This window comes from Oncorhynchus keta, unplaced genomic scaffold (assembly GCF_023373465.1).
Source record: "Oncorhynchus keta strain PuntledgeMale-10-30-2019 unplaced genomic scaffold, Oket_V2 Un_contig_2079_pilon_pilon, whole genome shotgun sequence".
NCBI classification, from domain to species: Eukaryota; Metazoa; Chordata; class Actinopteri; order Salmoniformes; family Salmonidae; genus Oncorhynchus; species Oncorhynchus keta.
In genome coordinates this window covers 211,532-230,000 of record NW_026282184.1, presented here as the reverse complement: position 1 = coordinate 230,000, position 18,469 = coordinate 211,532, and the positions used below count along the sequence as shown (strand labels likewise).

Sequence of the window (18,469 nt, the reverse complement as noted above, 5' to 3'; positions counted from 1 at the left end):
AGGTTATTGCTGAAAGGTGAATTCATCTCCCACTGTCTGTTTGTTTTTACCCTGAAAAACTCCCCAGTCCTTAATGATTACAGGCATACCCATAGCCTAGCCACAACTCTGCTTGAAATAATGCAGAGTGGTACTCAGTAATGTGTTGTATTGGATTTGACCCAAACATAACACTTTGCATTAAAGACAAAAAGTAAATTGCTTTGCCAGTATTACTTTAGTGCCTTGTCGCAAACAGATGCATGTTTTGGAAAAAAACATATTTTGGAAAGACTTCCTTCTTTTCACTTGCATTCTGAAAGTATTCAGACCCCTTAACTTTTTCAACATTTTGTTACATTACTGCCTTATTCTAAAATGGATGAAATAAATAAAAATCCTCAGCAGTGTATACACAGATGTTTACAAATGTATAAACAAATAAACAGAAATACCTTATTTACATAAGTATTCAGACCCTTTGCTATAAGACTCGAAATTGAGCTCAAGTGCATCTTGTTTCCATTGATCATCCTTGAGATGTTTCTAAAACTTGATAGGAGTCCACCTGTGGTAAATTCAATTGATTAGACTTGATTTGGAAAGGCACACCTGGAAAGACACACCTGGAAAGACACACCTGGAAAGACACACCTGGAAAGGCACACCTGGAAAGGCACACCTGGAAAGACACACCTGGAAAGACACACCTGGAAAGACACACCTGGAAAGGCACACCTGGAAAGACACACCTGGAAAGGCACACCTGGAAAGGCACACCTGGAAAGGCACACCTGGAAAGGCACACCTGGAAAGGCACACCTGGAAAGGCACACCTGGAAAGACACACCTGGAAAGACACACCTGGAAAGGCACACCTGGAAAGGCACACCTGGAAAGACACACCTGGAAAGACACACCTGGAAAGGCACACCTGGAAAGGCACACCTGGAAAGGCACACCTGGAAAGGCACACCTGGAAAGACACACCTGGAAAGACACACCTGGAAAGACACACCTGGAAAGACACAACTGGAAAGGCACACCTGGAAAGACACACCTGGAAAGACCACCTGGAAAGACACAACTGGAAAGGCACACCTGGAAAGACATACATGGAAAGACACACCTGGAAAGACACACCTGGAAAGACACACCTGGAAAGACACACCTGGAAAGACACACCTGGAAAGACACAACTGGAAAGGCACACCTGGAAAGACATACATGGAAAGACACACCTGGAAAGACACACCTGGAAAGACACACCTGGAAAGGCACACCTGGAACGGCACACCTGGAAAGGCACACATGTCTATATAAGGTCCCACAGTTGACAGTGCATATCAGAGCAAAAACCAAGAGGTTGTTATGTGAATAAAGGGAAAAAGGCTATTTTTGAACATGGGGTGAGACATTGTTACTAATCTGGTAGAGAACCAGTTTGGATATAATTATAACTTTTGTATGACTGAAGTTTTTAGTGAGAGGTCTAATGTTTTAAAATTGAAACATATCTGCCCTCTGAATTCATATTTGTTACATAAATATGCCTGTTGAATGTTGTCTGGCTTGCCATTCCAAATAAAATTGAATATTTTTTTCTCATATAATTTCAAAGCAAGTCGCTAGGTGTAGGTAAAACCATAAGCAAATAGATAAACTGGGATATGACTAAAGAGTTCATCAGGGTAAACTGGGATATGACTAAAGAGTTAATCAGGGTAAACTGGGATTTGACTAAAGAGTTAATCAGGGTAAACTGGGATATGACTAAAGAGTTAATCAGGCTGAGTTTTCCACAAATAGACAGGTATTTCCATTTCCATGGTAGCAGGGCGTTAGGAAGCAGGTGCAGTTGTAGAGTTTATTGTAAATGAACCCATAATGATACAAAACCAAGAGAAGCATCTAGACATGACCGGAAATGACAGAGTGCAATATATATATATATAGGGGGGGGGGGGCGTAATCAGGGAAGTGATAAGGTCCAGGTGTGCCTAATAATGAAGGGTTGCCAGGTGTGTTTGGGGATGGGTTGCCAGGTGTGCCTAATAATGAAGGGTTGCCAGGTGTGTGAAGGGATGGGTTGCCAGGTTTGCCTAATAATGAAGGGTTGCCAGGTGTGTGTAGGGATGGGTTGCCAGGTGTGCCTAATAATGAAGGGTTGCCAGGTGTGTGTAGGGATGGGTTGCCAGGTGTGCCTAATAATGAAGGGTTGCCAGGTGTGTGTAGGGATGGGTTGCCAGGTGTGCCTAATAATGAAGGGTTGCCAGGTGTGTGTAGGGATGGGTTGCCAGGTGTGCCTAATAATGAAGGGTTGCCAGGTGTGTGTAGGGATGGGTTGCCAGGTGTGCCTAATAATGAAGGGTTGCCGGGTGTGTGTAGGGATGGGTTGCCAGGTGTGCCTAATAATGAAGGGTTGCCAGGTGTGCCTAATAATGAAGGGTTGCCGGGTGTGTGTAGGGATGGGTTGCCAGGTGCAAGTTCCAACAGTGCAGTTATATCCAACTAAATGCTTGTGTTTCCAGCTCCAACAATGCAGAAGTATCTAACTAAATGCTTGTGTTTATAGCTCCAACAGTGCAGTAATATCTAACTAAATGCTTGTGTTCCTAGCTCCAACAGTAATATCTAACTAAATGCTTGTGTTTCTAGCTCCAACAGTAATATCTAACTAAATGCTTGTGTTCCTAGCTCCAACAGTAATATCTAACTAAATGCTTGTGTTTCTAGCTCCAACAGTAATATCTAACTAAATGCTTGTGTTCCTAGCTCCAACTGTAATATCTAACTAAATGCTTGTGTTTCTAGCTCCAACAGTAATATCTAACTAAATGATTGTGTTTCTAGCTCCAACAGTACAGTAGTATCTAACTAAATGATTGTGTTCCTAGCTCCAACAGTACAGTAGTATCTAACTAAATGTTTGTGTTCCTAGCTCCAACAGTGCAGTAGTATCTAACTAAATGATTGTGTTCCTAGCTCCAACAGTACAGTAGTATCTAACTAAATGTTTTTGTTCCTAGCTCCAACAGTGCAGTAGTATGTAACTAAATCCTTGTGTTCCGAGCTCCAACAGTACAGTAGTATCTAACCAAATGCTTGTGTTCCTAACTCCAACAGTGCAGTAATATCTAACTAAATGCTTGTTTCTAGCTCCAACAGTGCAATAGTATCTAACTAAATGCTTGTGTTTCTAGCTCCAACAGTACAGTAGTATCTAACTAAATTATTTTGTTTCTAGCTCCAACAGTACAGTAATATCTAACTAAATGCTTGTGTTCCTAGCTCCAACAGTAATATTTAACTAAATACTTGTTTTTATAGCACCAACAGTGCAGTAGTATCTAACTAAATGCTTGTGTTTCTAGCTCCAACAGTCAGTAATATGTAACTAAATGCTTGTGTTCCTAGCTCCAACAGTAATGTCTAACTAAATGCTTGTGTTCCTAGCTCCAACTGTGCAGTAGTATCTAACTAAATGCTGTTGTTCCTAGCTCCAACAGTGCAGTAGTATCTAACTAAATGCTGGTGTTACTAGCTCCACCAGTACAGTAGTATCTAACAGTGCAGTACTATCTAACTAAATGCTTGTGTTCCTAGCTCCATCAGTGCAGTAGTATCTAACTAAATGCTTGTGTTCCTAGCTCCAACAGTAATATCTAACTAAATGCTTGTGTTTCTAGCTCCAACAGTGCAGTAGTATCTAACTAAATGCTTGTGTTCCTAGCTCCAACAGTGCAGTAGTATCTAACTAAATGCTTGTGTTCCTAACTCCAACAGTAATATCTAACTAAATGCTTGTGTTCCTAGCTCCAACAGTAATATCTAACTAAATGCTTGTGTTTCTAGCTCCAACAGTGCAGTAGTATCTAACTAAATGCTTGTGTTTCTAGCTCCAACAGTGCAGTAGTATCTAACTAAATGCTTGTGTTCCTAACTCCAACAGTAATATCTAACTAAATGCTTGTGTTCCTAGCTCCAACAGTGCAGTAGTATCTAACTAAATGCTTGTGTTCCTAGCTCCCAACAGTGCAGTAGTATCTAACTAAATGATTGTGTTCCTAGCTCCAACAGTGCAGTAGTATCTAACTAAATGATTGTGTTCCTAGCTCCAACAGTGCAGTAGTATCTAACTAAATGCTTGTGTTCCTTGCTCCAACAGTAATATCTAACTAAATGCTTGTGTTCCTAGCTCCAACAGTACAGTAATATCTAACTAAATGTTTGTGTTCCTGGCTCCAACAGTGCAGTAATATCTAACTAAATGCTTGTGTTCCTAGCTCCAACAGTAATATCTAACTAAATGCTTGTGTTCCTAGCTCCAACAGTAATATCTAACTAAATGCTTGTGTTCCTAGCTCCAACAGTAATATCTAACTAAATGCTTGTGTTCCTAGCTCCAACAGTAATATCTAACTAAATGCTTGTGTTTCTAACTCCAACAGTGCAGTAGTATCTAACTAAATGCTTGTGTTCCTAACTCCAACAGTAATATCTAACTAAATGCTTGTGTTTCTAACTCCAACAGTAATATCTAACTAAATGCTTGTGTTCCTAGCTCCAACAGTAATATCTAACTAAATGCTTGTGTTTCTAGCTCCAACAGTGCAGTAGTATCTAACTAAATGCTTGTGTTTCTAGCTCCAACAGTGCAGTAGTATCTAACTAAATGCTTGTGTTCCTAGCTCCAACAGTAATATCTAACTAAATGCGTGTGTTCCTAGCTCCAACAGTAACATCTAACTAAATGCTTGTGTTCCTAGCTCCAACAGTAACATCTAACTAAATGCTTGTGTTCCTGGCTCCAACAGTGCAGTAATATCTAACTAAATGCTTGTGTTCCTAGCTCCAACAGTGCAGTAGTATCTAACTAAATGCTTGTGTTTCTAGCTCCAACAGTACAGTAGTATCTAACTAAATGCTTGTGTTCCTAGCTCCAACAGTGCAGTAATATCTAACTAAATGCTTGTGTTCCTAGCTCCAACAGTAATATCTAACTAAATGCTTGTGTTTCTAACTCCAACAGTGCAGTAATATCTAACTAAATGCTTGTGTTCCTAGCTCCAACAGTGCAGTAATATCTAACTAAATGCTTGTGTTCCTAACTCCAACAGTGCAGTAGTATCTAACTAAATGCTTGTGTTTCTAACTCCAACAGTGCAGTAGTATCTAACAATTCACAACAATACAAACAAATCTAAAAGTAAAATGATTGGAATATTTAAATATTAGGACGAGCAATGTTGGAGTGGCATTGCCTAAATACAGTCAAACAGAAGACAGTATTTACATATGAGATGAGCAAAGCAGCATATAAACTTTATTAAAGTGACCAGGGATTCCATGTCTATGTATATGGGGCAGCAGCCTCTAAGGTGCAGGGTTGAGTAACCGGGTGGAGGCCAGCTGGTGATGGCCGTTTAACAGTCTGATGGCCTTGAGATAGTAGCTGTTTTTCAGTCTCTCGGTCCCTGCTTTGATGCACCTGTACTGACCTAGCCTTCTGGATGATAGCGGAATGAACAGGCCGTGGCTCGGGTGGTTGATATCGTTGATGATCTTTTTGGCCTTCCTGTGACATCAGGTGCTATAGGTTTTCTTGAGAGCATGCAGTGTACCATGATGATTGGGTGTCCATATAGCTGTACCATAGTGTTTGCATTGCTACTAAGTAAACCTCAAATTGTTCTCCACTAATCCACCCGCTAAAACCTCCCCCTTCCCAAGTTTGGTTGTCGTCCCAGTGACTGGCAGACCACCCCTTTCCAGCTGGATCCCAGGTTGTCCCAGTGACTGGCAGACCATCTCTGTTCAGCTGGATCCAAGGTCGTCCCAGTGACTGGCATACCATCCCTTTCCAGCTGGATCCAAGGTCGTCCCAGTGACTGGCATACCATCCCTTTCCAGCTGGATCCCAGGTCGTCCCAGTGACTGGCAGACCACCCTGTCCACCTGGATCCGGGTCGTCCCAGTGACTAGCAGACCACCCTGTCCAGCTGGATCCCAGGTCGTCGCAGTGACTGGCAGACCACCCCTGTCCAGCTGGATCCCAGGTTGTCCCAGTGACTGGCAGACCATCTCTGTTCAGCTGGATCCAAGGTCGTCCCAGTGACTGGCATACCATCCCTTTCCAGCTGGATCCCAGGTCGTCCCAGTGACTGGCAGACCACCCTGTCCAGCTGGATCCCAGGTCCTCCCAGTGACTGGCAGACCACCCCTGTCCACCTGGATCCCAGGTCGTCACAGTGACTGGCAGACCACCCCTGTCCACCTGGATCCCAGGTCGTCCCAGTGACTGGCAGACCACCCCTGTCCACCTGGATCCCAGGTCACCCCAGTGACTGGCAGACCCCTGTCCACCTGGATCCCAGGTCGTCCCAGTGACTGGCAGACCACCCCTGTCCACCTGGATCCCAGGTCACCCCAGTGACTGGCAGACCCCTGTCCACCTGGATCCCAGGTCGTCCCAGTGACTGGCAGACCACCCATGTCCAGCTGGATCCCAGGTCATCCCAGTGACTGGCAGACCACCCATGTCCAGCTGGATCCCAGGTCGTCCCAGTGACTGGCAGACCACCCATGTCCAGCTGGATCCCAGGTCGCCCCAGTGACTGGCAGACCACCCTGTCCACCTGGATCCCAGGTCGTCCCAGTGACTAGCAGACCACCCTGTCCAGCTGGATCCCAGGTCGCTCCAGTGACTAGCAGACCACCCCTGTCCAGCTGGATCCCAGGTCGTCCCAGTGACTAGCAGACCACCCTGTCCAGCTGGATCCCAGGTCGCCCCAGTGACTAGCAGACCACCCCCGTCCAGCTGGATCCCAGGTCATCCCAGTGACTGGCAGACCAACCTGTCCAGCTGGATCCCTGGTGTCTGAGTGACTGGGAGCCATCCTTTATAAAGAGCTCCCAGTGACTGGCAGACCACCCCTGTCCAGCTGGATCCCTGGCGTCTGAGTGACTGGGAGCCATCCTTTATAAAGAGCTCCCAGTGCCACCCACATAACAGAAGCATAAGGATTGTTACCTATAACTAGGATTGGTATTACAAAAATTACATTTTTAGCAAGCATTCACAATTATTGTGATTCATCCTATATTTACCCCTAACATCATTACCTCATAGCAACAGATGTGGGAAACACACACACACTTTCCCCACAAACAACCACAAGCTCAGATGTTCAACAGATGTTCCATCCCCAAGCCTTTGAAAAGTTTGAAAAGTCATGCAAAATTGAGCAAGAATGTGGAGATTTGATTAACCAATATGAAGTCCTAGAAGATGGAGATCAGATACACCCCTTTCCCCTGAAACACAGACACGCTGGTCCCCCGTTGTGACCATTTCCCCAAGCATCTCTGCAGTCAGACCTTTTAATGATTTTGTGCCACCGGGGCCACAATAGCTTGGCCCTTCTCTGAATGTCCGAGTGTGAACCTCCCCTCATGGGTTACTGCAGCTAGTGTTGCCAGCACTGCCACTGCCTGGGTGGGGGCAGCCCACCGGAATCCCCACCGACTAGGTACAAGGCCGCCATGGTTCTCATTAGCAGCTTTGAGAATGTCCTTGTATATTATGCTCTCCCATCAGGGTGCTTTGGCTTTGTAGAACCAACCCTGTCAGGCAGGCTCAGAACCACCAACCCTGTCAGGCAGGCTCAGAACCACCAACCCTGCCAGGCTCTCAGAACCACCAACCCTGTCAGGCAGGCTCAGAACCACTGTAGAACCAACCCTGTCAGGCAGGCTCAGAACCACCAACCCTGTCAGCCAGGCTCAGAACCACCAACCCTGTCAGCCAGGCTCAGAACCACTGTAGAACCACCAGGCCCTGTCCAGGGCAGGCTCAGAACCACTGTAGAACCAACCCTGTCAGGCAGGCTCAGAACCACCAACCCTGTCAGGCAGGCTCAGAACCACCAACCCTGTCAGGCAGGCTCAGAACCACCAACCCTGTCAGGCAGGCTCAGAACCACTGTAGAACCAACCCTGTCAGGCAGACTCAGAACCACCAACCCTGTCAGGCAGGCTCAGAACCACCAACCCTGTCAGCCAGGCTCAGAACCACTGTAGAACCAACCCTGTCAGGCAGACTCAGAACCACCAACCCTGTCAGGCAGGCTCAGAACCACCAACCCTGTCAGGCAGGCTCAGAACCACTGTAGAACCAACCCTGTCAGGCAGACTCTGAACCACCAACCCTGTCAGGCAGGCTCAGAACCACCAACCCTGTCAGGCAGGCTCAGAACCACTGTAGAACCAACCCTGTCAGGCAGACTCAGAACCACCAACCCTGTCAGGCAGGCTCAGAACCACCAACCCTGTCAGGCAGGCTCAGAACCACTGTAGAACCAACCCTGTCAGGCAGGCTCAGAACCACTGTAGAACCAACCCTGTCAGGCAGGCTCAGAACCACTGTAGAACCAACCCTGTCAGGCAGGCTCAGAACCACTGTAGAACCAACCCTGTCAGGCAGGCTCAGAACCACTGTAGAACCAACCCTGTCAGGCAGGCTCAGAACCACCAACCCTGTCAGGCAGGCTCAGAACCACTGTAGAACCAACCCTGTCAGGCAGGCTCAGAACCACCAACCCTGTCAGGCAGGCTCAGAACCACCAACCCTGTCAGGCAGGCTCAGAACCACTGTAGAACCAACCCTGTCAGGCAGGCTCAGAACCACCAACCCTGTCAGGCAGGCTCAGAACCACCAACCCTGTCAGGCAGGCTCAGAACCACCAACCCTGTCAGGCAGGCTCAGAACCACTGTAGAACCAACCCTGTCAGGCAGGCTCAGAACCACTGTAGAACCAACCCTGTCAGGCAGGCTCAGAACCACTGTAGAACCAACCCTGTCAGGCAGACTCAGAACCACCAACCCTGTCAGGCAGACTCAGAACCACCAACCCTGCCAGGCAGGCTCTGAACCACCAACCCTGTCAGGCAGGCTCTGAACCACCAACCCTGTCAGGCAGACTCAGAACCACCAACCCTGCCAGGCAGGCTCAGAACCACCAACCCTGTCAGGCAGGCTCTGAACCACCAACCCTGCCAGGCAGACTCAGAACCACTGTAGAACCAACCCTGTCAGGCAGACTCAGAACCACCAACCCTGCCAGGCTCAGAACCACCAACCCTGCCAGGCAGACTCAGCCACCAACCCTGCCAGGCAACCACTGTAGAACCAACCCTGTCAGGCAGGCTCAGAACCACTGTAGAACCAACCCTGTCAGGCAGACTCAGAACCACCAACCCTGTCAGGCAGGCTCAGAACCACCAACCCTGTCAGGCAGGCTCAGAACCACTGTAGAACCAACCCTGTCAGGCAGGCTCAGAACCACTGTAGAACCAACCCTGTCAGGCAGGCTCAGAACCACCAACCCTGTCAGGCAGGCTCAGAACCACCAACCCTGCCAGGCAGGCTCAGAACCACCAACCCTGCCAGGCAGGCTCAGAACCACCAACCCTGTCAGGCAGGCTCAGAACCACTGTAGAACCAACCCTGTCAGGCAGGCTCAGAACCACTGTAGAACCAACCCTGTCAGGCAGGCTCAGAACCACTGTAGAACCAACCCTGTCAGGCAGGCTCAGAACCACTGTAGAACCAGAGGCAGGCTCACCACCAACCCCCTGCCAGGCAGGCTCAGAACCACCAACCCTGCCAGGCAGGCTCAGAACCACCAACCCTGCCAGGCAGGCTCAGAACCACTGTAGAACCAACCCTGTCAGGCAGGCTCAGAACCACCAACCCTGTCAGGCAGGCTCAGAACCACTGTAGAACCAACCCTGTCAGGCAGGCTCAGAACCACTGTAGAACCAACCCTGTCAGGCAGACTCAGAACCACCAACCCTGTCAGGCAGACTCAGAACCACCAACCCTGCCAGGCAGACTCAGAACCACCAACCCTGTCAGGCAGGCTCAGAACCACTAAGTGGAATAGGCAGCCAGACAATGAGAGCCAGGCTGACTAGACAGCCAACCAATAGCAAACAGCCCGTGTGAACGTGTGATTCGGGTCCCTCCCCTTCCCCGGCTCAATGCCCCCCCCCTCTCTCAGCAGATTTTTATTTTTTATTATATAAATTACTATAAGGTTTAACAGTAATTACATGATAAAATAATAACATTTGATGTGTCCTGTCTCTTGTCTCCACAGTGGGACCTACCACTCCAGGGATGAGAGCACAGACAGCGGTCTGAGTATGAGCAGCTACAGTGTCCCCCGAACCCCTGATGACTTTCTCAACGGTGTGGACGAGATGGACACAGGTGAGACATACTAGCTCCAGTTAGCAGCATGGACCTGATGTTGAGATGGTCTGGTATCAGTCAGTATGTCTGAAGATGTGATTAACTCACAGTGTTGTCAATACACTTCCAGTATCAGTGGTTTGTCAATTAGTTATTAAATGGACTGGGCTGTTATTTAGTCAGGATCATTATGGGACAATACTAGGACATTACATCATAATACACTATAACAACATCATAATACATTATAACAACATCATAATACACTATAACAACATCATAATACATTATAACATAATACATTATAACATCATAATACACTATAACAACATCATAATACATTATAACAACATCATAATACACTATAACAACATCATAATACATTATAACAACATCATAATACATTATAACAACATCATAATACATTATAACAACATCATAATACATTATAACAACATCATAATACACTATAACATCATAATACACTATAACAACATCATAATACATTATAACAACATCATAATACATTATAACAACATCATAATACATTATAACAACATCATAATACATTATAACAACATCATAATACATAATACATTATAACAACATCATAATACACTATAACAACATAATAATACATTATAACAACATCATAATACATTATAACAACATCATAATACACTATAACAATAACATCATAATACATTATAACAACATCATAATACATTATAACATAAATACATTATAATACAACATCATAATACATTATAACAACATCATAATACATTATATACATTATAACAACATCATAATACATTATAACAACATCATAATACATTATAACAACATCATAATACACTATAACAACATAATACATTATAACAACATCATAATACATTATAACATCATAATACACTAGAACATCATAATACATTATAACAACATCATAATACACTATAACAACATCATAATACACTAGAACATCATAATACACTAGAACATCATAATACACTATAACAACATCATAATACACTAGAACAACATCATAATACACTATAACAACATCATAATACACTATAACAACATCATAATACACTATAACAACATCATAATACATTATAACAACATCATAATACACTAGAACAACATCATAATACACTAGAACAACATCATAATACATTATAACAACATCATAATACACTATAACAACATCATAATACACTATAACAACATCATAATACATTATAACAACATCATAATACATTATAACAACATCATAATACATTATAACAACATCATAATACATTATAACAACATCATAATACATTATAACAACATCATAATACATTATAACAACATCATAATACATTATAACAACATCATAATACATTATAACAACATCATAATACATTATAACAACATCATAATACATTATAACAACATCATAATACATTATAACAACATCATAATACACTATAACAACATCATAATACACTATAACAACATCATAATACATTATAACATAATACACTATAACAACATCATAATACATTATAACAACATCATAATACATTATAACAACAATATAACAACATAATATAACAACATCATAATACATTATAACATAATACATTATAATACATTATACATCATAATACATTATAAACATTATAACATAATACACTATAACAACATCATAATACACTATAACAAACATCATAATACACTATAACAACATAATACATATATACATTATAACAACATAATACATTATATACATAATACAATAACAACATCATAATACACTATAACAACATCATAATACATTATAACAACATCAACATCAATACACTATAACAATAACATCATAATACACTATAACATCATATATACATAATATATAACAACATCATAATACATATAACAACATATAATACATTATAACAACATCATAATACATTATAACAACATCATAATACATTATAACAACATCATAATACATTATAACAAATACATTATAACATCATAATACAACTCATAATACATCATAATACATTATAACAACATCATAATACATTATAATAACATCATAATACATTATAATAACATCATAATACATTATAATAATAACATCATAATACATTATAACAACATAATACACATCATAATACACTCATAATACAATAACAACATCATAATACATATATACAATAATACATTAACAACATCATAATACATTATAACAACATCATAATACACTAGAACAACATCATAATACACTAGAACAACATCATAATACACTATAACAACATCATAATACACTATAACAACATCATAATACATTATAACAACATCATAATGCTTCATAACTTTACATAACACATCCATGTGGTTGTTTTGTCATAATCAGGGGACTCCCTGCCGGTCTCCATGGGAACACAGCCCAGTCGTTTCCCTGACTACCTGGATGTCATCCCGGGGACAGATGTAGACCTTGGCACGCTGGAGAACAAGAGCATGGCCGTGGAGGGGGAAGAGCTAATGCCTAGTCTCCAGGAAGCCTTGAGCTCCGACATCCTAAACGACATGGAGTCAGTTCTGGCAGCCACCAAGATGGACAAGGAGAACTTCCTCACATGGTTATAGACCAAGCCGGACCTGGGCCTGCTCACTGATAAGCTATAGTATACAACATCGGTTTACAAACTTTTTTTGCTTCTTGACCCACCAATTGAGGAGGGTGTTTAGTCATGACCCACCAATTGAGGAGGGTGTTTAGTCATGACCCACCAATTGAGGTGGGTGTTTAGTCATGACCCACCAATTGAGGTGGGTGTTTAGTCATGACCCACCAATTGAGGTGGGTGTTTAGTCATGACCCACCAATTGAGGTGGGTGTTTAGTCATGACCCACCAATTGAGGTGGGTGTTTAGTCATGACCCACCAATTGAGGTGGGTGTTTAGTCATGACCGACCACACGATTCGAGCAGTGGAACAACATGCTCTGACCCGCAGGTATATAAGAGAGAGGAGAGGAGCCTGGGATGAGCTCCTATGGGCTCTATAGGAGAGACACTGCTCTTCACTCCTATAGTCCACACGTTTACCTGTTGCCTAGTCAAACTCTCAGACCAGTGAACGATGTGTAGTTGCCTTGATTAAAACAATCATACTTTCCTCCTTCCTGGATATGAATGATGTCTGTCATCGGGCAGCGTACATGTTAACATGGCCGACTGAGGCACTGCTATTATGTTGTTTCTATATCTTTCTTTTTGTTGTCTGTGTCTTCAAGGCTGGCCTGTGAACACACAATTTATTCAAAGGTCCCTGAATCTTTTCACACGGCTGGCATTCTTAATCTGTCCACCATCTTTACCTGGTGCTTGTTTGTTTCTCTACCACACCTTTACATCTAGGGTGTCTTACCTGCTGGCCGGCCGGCAAGGCAAGGGGCTTGCTGCTCTCCCTATCCCCCAACCCCCACATCTGATCTGGGCGGCTGCCTGCCTCTACTCCTCTCACCTCGGCCCCAGGCTTCCTGACAATAGCATTCAAGCATTGTATTATCCTGCCTTTTTTTCTTTTAATTCATGTATTTTACATTGTTTTAAATAGTTTTTGTTTTTAATGATGAGCCTGAGAAAACCCAAAATGATATATCTGAAGTTGTGTAAAGAACTGTATTGATTTGGAAGGTTAGTTTAGGTACGTTAGGTTAGGGCTTCGCCCCAAATGGCACATATTCCTGACATAGTACACTACTATGGCCCCTGGTAGTAGTACACTAGATAAGGTATTGGGTGCTATTTGGGACATAACCTAGGTTACACAAGCTGGAGTCCCAGTTAGGACATGTTAGCTCTGTGTGGTGGTGATGGGGGATGGGCTGGAGCCTGGGCCGGGGACCTCGTATACTATACTATACTCAGTGGTGGAAAAAGGACCCAATTGTCATACTTGAGTAAAAAGATACCTTAATAAAAAATGTCTCAAGTAAAAGTGAAAGTCACCCAGTTAAATACTACTTGAGTAAAAGTCTAAAAGTGTTTGTTTTTAAATAAACTTTAGTATCGAAAGTAAAATTCCTTTTACATTAAACAAGCCAGACCTCACCATTTTCTTGTTTTTTAATGTACAGATAGCCAGGGGAACACGCCAACATAATGTACAGATAGCCAGGGGTACACGCCAACATAATGTACAGATAGCCAGGGGTACACGCCAACATAATGTACAGATAGCCAGGGGTACACGCCAACATAATGTACACATAGCCAGGGTAGCCAACATAATGTACAGATAGCCAGGGGTACACGCCAACATAATGTACAGATAGCCAGGCCAACATAATTTACAGATACCCAGGGGTACACGCCAACATAATGTACAGATAGCCAGGGGTACACGCCAACATAATGTACACATAGCCAGGGGTACACGCCAACATAATGTACACATAGGGGGTACACGCCAACATAATGTACAGCCATAGCCAGGGGGTACACGCCAACATAATGTACATGATAGTACACGCCAACATAATGTACACCAGGGGTACACGCCAACATAATGGATAGCCAGGGGTACACGCCAACATAATGTACAGATAGCCAGGGGTACACGCCAACATAATGTACAGATAGCCAACATAATAATGTACAGATAGCCAGGGATAGCCAGGGTACACGCCAACATAATGCCAGGGGTACAGTACAGATAGCCAGGGGTACACGCCAACATAATGTACAGATAGCCAGGGGTACACGATAATGTACAGAGGGGTACACGCCAACATAATGTACAGATAGCCAGGGGTACACGCCAACATAATGTACAGATAGCCATAATGGGCCAGGGGTACACGCCAACATAATGTACAGATAGCAGATAGCCCAGGGGTACACGCCAACATAATGTACAGATAGCCAGGGGTACACGCCAACATAATGTACAGATAGCCAGGGGTACACGCCAACATAATGTACAGATAGCCAGGGGTACACGCCAACATAATGTACAGATAGCCAGGGGTACACGCCAACATAATGTACAGATAGCCAGGGGTACACGCCAACATAATGTACAGATAGCCAGGGGTACACGCCAACATAATGTACAGATAGCCAGGGGTACACGCCAACATAATGTACAGATAGCCAGGGGCCAACATAATGTACACGCCAACATAATGTACAGATAGCCAGGGGTACACGCCAACATAATGTACAGATAGCCAGGGGTACACGCCAACATAATGTACAGATAGCCAGGGGTACACGCCAACATAATGTACAGATAGCCAGGGGTACACGCCAACATAATGTACAGATAGCCAGGGGAACACGCCAACATAATGTACAGATAGCCAGGGGTACACGCCAACATAATGTACAGATAGCCAGGGGTACACGCCAACATAATGTACAGATAGCCAGGGGTACACGCCAACATAATGTACAGATAGCCAGGGGTACACGCCAACATAATGTACAGATAGCCAGGGGTACACGCCAACATAATGTACAGATAGCCATACACGCCAGGGGAACACGCCAACATAATGTACAGATAGCCAGGGGAACACGCCAACATAATGTACAGATAGCCAGGGGTACACGCCAACATAATGTACAGATAGCCAGGGGTACACGCCAACATAATGTACAGATAGCCAGGGGAACACGCCAACATAATGTACACATGGCCAGGGGAACACGCCAACATAATGTACAGATAGCCAGGGGAACACGCCAACATAATGTACAGATAGCCGGGGGTACACGCCAACATAATTTACAGATAGCCAGGGGTACACGCCAACATAATGTACAGATAGCCAGGGTTTTACTGCGTGTTTACTGAGTCCGCCAAATCAGAGGCAGTAGGATGTTCTCTTGATAAGTTTGTGAATGAGACTATTTTCCTGTCCTGCTAAGAGAGTGCTTTTGGGTGTCAGGGAAAATGTATGGATTCAAAATTACATTATTTTATTTAGGAATGTAGTGAAGTAAAAGTACAAGTTGTCAAAAAAGTAAATAATAAAGTACAGATACCCCAAAAAACGACTTAAGTAGTACTTTAAAGTATTTTTACTTAAAGTACTTGACACCACTGACTATACTATACAATATGATACATACATACTGCTTGGCTGTGCCAGCACGTTTATACGTTTTTGTCAAATCAAGTGCCTTCAGTTGTATTTTTTGAGGGAAGAAGAGCAAGAAAATCTACACCAAGTAATACTACTAAATAATGTGTCTAAGAAGTTGTATTATTGCCAAACAAACATCAAAAATACTCTCCTCTACTTACGTTAATGTCCAATAATCAACAGTATATTTCTGTGTTTATAAAAACGTGTTATTATTATGGGACACCCAGCGTCATAACACGATCGTAGCCATGTCATAATGACTTAACAGCTGACATAACTTGTTATAACCTGTCATAACACGATCGTAGCCATGTCATAATGACTTAACAGCTGACATAACTTGTTATAACCTGTCATAACACGATCGTAGCCATGTCATAATGACTTAACAGCTGACATAACTTGTTATAACCTGTCATAACACGATCGTATCCATGTCATAATGACTTAACAGCTGACATAACTTGTTATAACCTGTCATAACACGATCGTATCCATGTCATAATGACTTAACAGCTGACATAACTTGTTATAACCTGTCATAACACGATCGTAGCCATGTCATAATGACTTAACAGCTGACATAACTTGTTATAACCTGTCATAACACGATCGTAGCCATGTCATAATATGACTTAACAGCTGACATAACTTGTTATAACCTGTCATAACACGATCGTATCCATGTCATAATGACTTAACAGCTGACATAACTTGTTATAACCTGTCATAACATGATCGTATCCATGTCATAATGACTTAACAGCTGACATAACTTGTTATAACCTGTCATAACACGATCATGACCCATATATTTACACCTGTTGTGACATATTGTGTTATTTTATGGCTGGTTATGAACCCTATATGCTGTAAGTTTGTTGTTGTTGTTGTTGTTGTTGTTGTTGTTGTAATGAATTGTTAATAGTCATCATATTTTAAATAACTTGTAGAAAATACACTTTATAACACTTGTCAAGCTCCTGTCCTCCTATGACTTGTCCTGCTCAGATCCTGTGTCTTGTCCTGCTCTTGTCCTCCTGTGTTTGTCCTTAGTCCTCCTGTGTCTTGTCCTGCTCCTGTCCTCCTGTGTCTTGTCCTGCTCCTGTCCTCCTGTGTCTTGTCCTGCTCCTGTCCTCCTGTGTCTTGTCCTGCTGCTGTCCTCCTGTGTCTTGTCCTGCTGCTGTCCTCCTGTGTCTTGTCCTGCTCCTGTCCTCCTGTGTCTTGTCCTGCTCCTGTCCTCCTGTGTCTTGTCCTGCTCCTGTCCTCCTGTGTCTTGTCCTGCTCCTGTCCTCCTGTGTCTTGTCCTGCTCCTGTCCTCCTGTGTCTTGTCCTGCTCCTGTCCTCCTGTGTCTTGTCCTGCTCCTGTCCTCCTGTGTCTTGTCCTGCTGCTGTCCTCCTGTGTCTTGTCCTGCTCTTGTCCTCCTGTGTCTTGTCCTGCTCCTGTCCTCCTGTGTCTTGTCCTGCTGCTGTCCTCCTGTGTCTTGTCCTGCTGCTGTCCTCCTGTGTCTTGTCCTGCTGCTGTCCTCCTGTGTCTTGTCCTGCTGCTGTCCTCCTGTGTCTTGTCCTGCCCTCCTGTGTCTTGTCCTGCTCCTGTCCTCCTGTGTCTTGTCCTGCTCCTGAAATCTGCTCTGGCACTGGGGGGGCCACGGGGACAGGGGGGCATGTGTGACATCAATGTCATCAATTACAATGATAATTTAATATGGTCCATTTCAGAACATTTTAAATAAACATAAACATACTGTTGAGAAGTAGGCTATGTGTAGGCCTTGTGTGCTATAGGCTTTGTGAGATTTTATATTCTCATGTATGTGTCATAACCAGCCCTAAAATAACTGTGGTAGGTTTTTGTGTTTTGACATTCTTATTTTTTAACCTTTATTTAACTAGGCAAATCAGTTAATAAAGAACAAATTCATATTTTCAATGACGGCCTAGGAACAGTGGGTTAACTGCCTGTTCAGGGGCAGAACGACACATTTGTACCTTGTTAGCTCGGGGTTTTGAACTTGCAACCTTTCGGTTACTAGTCCAATGCTCTAACCACTAGGCTACCCTGCCGCCTCT

General features: G+C 43.4%; 1 protein-coding gene across 1 annotated transcript in view; it reads left to right on the top strand.

The window, feature by feature from the left end:
• The window catches only part of LOC118378524 (transcriptional coactivator YAP1-like), a 60,484-nt gene extending 46,130 nt beyond the window's left edge, over nt 1-14,354 (top strand). The window contains 2 exon segments of the mRNA XM_052504871.1: nt 10,143-10,255; nt 12,648-14,354. Coding sequence (XP_052360831.1) covers nt 10,143-10,255; nt 12,648-12,883 — 349 coding nt within the window. The 3' untranslated portion in view covers nt 12,884-14,354.
• The last annotated feature ends 4,115 nt before the right edge of the window (nt 14,355-18,469 follow it).